This window comes from Solanum stenotomum, chromosome 6 (genome assembly GCF_019186545.1).
Source record: "Solanum stenotomum isolate F172 chromosome 6, ASM1918654v1, whole genome shotgun sequence".
Taxonomy (NCBI): Eukaryota; Viridiplantae; Streptophyta; class Magnoliopsida; order Solanales; family Solanaceae; genus Solanum; species Solanum stenotomum.
In genome coordinates, this window is record NC_064287.1 from 35199335 (window position 1) to 35203361 (window position 4027).

The window sequence follows — 4027 nt, forward strand, 5'->3', positions numbered from 1 at the left end:
GTGAGGGTGTGTACTTGGTCAGTAAATTCTGTGGTGTTCTTGGAACCTTTTTGNAGAGAAGGTAACGGGAGTATATCCCTAGAAGATTGTCTCCTTTTACGTGCCAAGACCCACAAAAAGATAAAAATTAAATTTCATTGATTAAATGTTTCAAAAATACCAACAACTCTCTTTTAAAATGAAAATTGCAACTTTCATTTCTTATATTTGCCTTCTGTTTTCTACTTGATGATGTTTATTTACAGACTCCATCCAAATCCAAACAGAACCCATTTTACTTAACATATTTGAAAGTTGCTTATAGACTCCATCCAAATCTGTCGCTCATGATATTCATCTATTCTTCTTAGGTTTGACTTAGTCTCAATATGGTGGACATATATGTTTTCATGTATCTCATTTATTAAGTTATTTATTTGGTGCAGGTTATGAAATATGACAACTAATGAGAAAGGTGACTTACGATCTGCAGGGGTATTTCAAGTGCTTGATGTTGGTTGTGGTGTTGCCAATTTCTCTGCCTATCTTCTTCCTTTAAGTATATAAACAATGTCCTTTGCTCCTAAAGATGGTCATGAGAACCAAATTCAGTTTGCTTTGGAACGAGGAATCGGTGCAACAATATCTGCTATAGCAATAAAACAACTGCCATATCCTAGCAACTCTTTTGAGATGGTGCATTGTTCCAGATGTCGAGTTGATTGGCATGAAAATGGTGAGCTCTGCGTTCATTATATAGGAAAATCTTAAAACTTAAATGTGTTTCTACTATATGTTACTGCTTTGGGATGAACTCTGGAAACTTTTAGTGAATATTTGGCTTCCTACATCCTGTACATTCATTACTGAAACGACATTTAGATTCTCAAAAATTGTACTTTTGGAATTCGTTATCATGTCAAAAGCAAAGCTAATGTACATTCACAAAACAAGTCCTCATTACTCAATCACACTTTGGATTTTCTCGAAGATTCCTGTCCTCTAGGCATAGGATAGCATCCATCTGATTTTGAAAGACAAATGCTATTGTTTGCCTATCATTCTACTATGCACATGTAGCTCCTCTTTCCATTTGGTAATAGTCTTGAAACTCTTAAATAATTCTAGTCATTAATGAAGTCTACTTAACAAACTCTCATTACTATTAAATTGTCGTAGCTCAGAGTCTTTTCCATATGGTATGACCACATAGTTTGCATTTCAGCATGATGTTGTTATGATTCCATTCTTGACAACTGCATAGTCTACATGAGGATTATGTTACTTGGACCCTCCAAAATTATTGCTGCACCGTGTCGGATCCTCAGGTAATGCATAGCTTTCGGAGGATCCAATACACACATGTTGGTATTTTTGATGAGTCCAAGCAACATAGCATGAGAATTCTTTGGTAGCTCTGTGTCATGTATGCATGGTAAATATTCAGTTTGGACAAAAAGGTCCATGTGTTCATTCGCTAATTTCCTAGGTGTTGGTGCAGATGGTTTTCTACTCAATGAAGTGAACAGTCTATTAAAATCAGATGGATACTTTGTCTATTCGGCTCCACCAACTTATAGAAAGGATAAGGATTTTCCACAGATATGGGACAAATTAGTACATCTAACTTCTGGAATGTGTTGGAAGCTCATTGCACGGAAAGTTCAAACAACAATTTGGATTAAACAAGAAAATAATTCATGTCTCCAGCATAATGCAAAGGAGAAACTTGTAAACATCTGTGATTCTCAAGATGATTTTAAACCATCATGGAAAACACCTTTGAGGGAATTGTATTACCCTAATTGACACATCATCTAATACAAAGAAACTATCGCCTCGGCCACAACGTCTTTCAGAGTATTCACAAAGTCTTAAATCGGCTAGGTTTGTTAATTTTTTTCCTTGGTGTTCTATTCAATTAATTGATTATTCTGTTGCCCAGTTGTTTAGTTTTGGCATTAATCTTAAAATGAATGAAAATGTAATACAATGTAAAGTCTTATATTCCTTCAAATAAATCTTCTAAAATATCCCTTCAGATTGGTAATCACGAGCGAGAAAAACACCTTTTTTTTCATTTAGTATAAGTAGCAGTAATTATAATTGTAGTAACACCTTTATTTTTCATACTATGAGTGTTCCCTCTAATGTCTATGGCACCATAAAACTATAGTATAATGGGTAAAATTTTTACAAGAATCTTAGTCATGATCATATACTTCTGATGAAAGTAATAGATCAACTAGATGTAGTTAGGAAGAATGCAACTGAGCTCCAAATAAACTTTGAAGCCATTTTCTTTTAACATTGGTAAACGTATATGAGTAATTATTTTTTACTTTCTTTTGGGGAAAGAATGCTTGCTTAAACATGTTATAATCTGTTTGCTGCAGGTATTGATCGAGAAAAGTTCTTAGCGGATACAATCTATTGGCAAGATCAAGTTCGCCATTACTGGAGACTGATGGATGTAAATGAGAAATAAATACTTAATGTAATGGACATGAGTGCTTCCCTTGGTGGATTTGCAGTTGCTCTCAATACATGGCCGATCTGGGTGATGAATGTAGTTTCTGTAACAATGAACAACACCCTCTCTGCCATTTATGATAGGGGTCTTATAGGGACTTTTCATGACTGGTAGGGTGTTATGAATTAGTTATACCTTATAAAGTTCTATTCTGATTAAAAGGTGCTATAATGATGCTGACTGGTTTTTGTAGGTGTGATCCATTCCCCACGTACCCACGCTCTTATGATTTGTTGCATGCCAACAATCTTCTCTCTCACTATAAAGGTCGTGATGAAGGTTGTTTGCTTGAGGATATCATGCTGGAAATGGATCGTATCCTTCGACCTCAGGTAACATATTTCTTTCAGAATTTGATGTTTGTGAGGCTACAAAATGTCACTCAATTCATAATATTTTACTACTCGTTGCCATGGTCCTCGTAGTAGATTCTCTCTTTGGTTTGTAAAAATCCAAAAGATCTACTAAGTTAGTTACATCAGAGAGATTACTCCAAGCAAAATGGTTTAGGAAACATCTAGACTTAAAATGTGTATGGGGAGTTAGAAGTTCCTTAAAAACATCTAGACTTCTAGGCTCATTCGAGCTGATAATATTTGGATGAAATCGACTGGTTGTTCTTATCCACGATCATTTAGACACTGGTAATCTGCAAGCTGGAACTCAATAAATCTGCAAACCTGAACTGTAATCTACAATCTACAATCTGGAATTAATATGGAACTGTAATCTGTAATCTGGAAACTAGAACTGTAATCTGCAATCTGGAATTAATTTGGAACTGGAACTGTAATCTGCAATCTGCAATGTGGTTTCAATTTGCCTCAGAATCTGCAAAGTGAACTCAAAAAATCTGCAGTTTGTAATCTGCAATATGGAATTGCTGCAATCTGGAACTTCTTGCCTCTTCTATAACTGCTGCAATCTAATTTTGTTGTACATTTTAAATGTGTAGGGAAATGGAGGTGATCAGATTTGAAGAGTCGCCACAAGTCAATTTGATCTCATTGAAGTGGATGATGAAGAGTTTTTGAACTGTTGTAAAAGTTTGAATACATTATGTTTGATTTTGTGAAATGTATTCATTGCTAGAATATATTGAACTATTGTAAGAGTACTTTTTGAACTATTATGTACACATATTTAGAATATTGCTTTATAAGTATGTGTATGTACGCAAGACATACTATCTTTTGAAGTTTATTGTAAATCTATATGTTTGAATTACTTATTAGCCAATTTAATGCTTGAGATTATTTATTGCAAAACAAAATTGGTGTTTTTTAATTAGAAATTGTGGCATATAAATATTTTATAGCCAAAATAGTATTACCACACTTAAAAGTGTAGCCATAGGGCTGTAGATTCTGGAATGCACATGGGCAAGGACAACACTTCAAAGTGTTGTCATAGACTAGATGGAAAAGGCAACACTTTAAAATTGTTGTCATACATTAGATAGAAAGGGCAACACTTTAAAATCGTGGGCAATAAGGAAGCAAAGGCCACGCTTGA

General features: G+C 34.6%; 1 protein-coding gene across 1 annotated transcript; it reads left to right on the forward strand.

Moving 5' to 3' along the window:
* The first annotated feature begins 429 nt into the window (after positions 1-429).
* LOC125867996 (probable methyltransferase PMT7) lies at positions 430-3739 on the forward strand. Its single transcript, XM_049548590.1, has 4 exons — positions 430-715; positions 2376-2622; positions 2706-2844; positions 3468-3739. Exons 2-4 carry the CDS (start codon positions 2480-2482, stop codon positions 3489-3491), a joined length of 306 nt encoding a protein of 101 aa, XP_049404547.1. The 5' UTR covers positions 430-715; positions 2376-2479; the 3' UTR covers positions 3492-3739.
* Positions 3740-4027: the final 288 nt, after the last annotated feature.

Coding starts and splice junctions, on each gene's coding strand:
- LOC125867996 (XM_049548590.1), top strand. CDS start 2,480: ATGGACATGAGTGCTTCCCTTGGTGGATTTGCAGTTGCTCTCAATACA. Junction 2,623..2,705: donor ATAGGGACTTTTCATGACTG/GTAGGGTGTTAT, acceptor TGGTTTTTGTAG/GTGTGATCCATTCCCCACGT. Junction 2,845..3,467: donor ATCGTATCCTTCGACCTCAG/GTAACATATTTC, acceptor TTAAATGTGTAG/GGAAATGGAGGTGATCAGAT.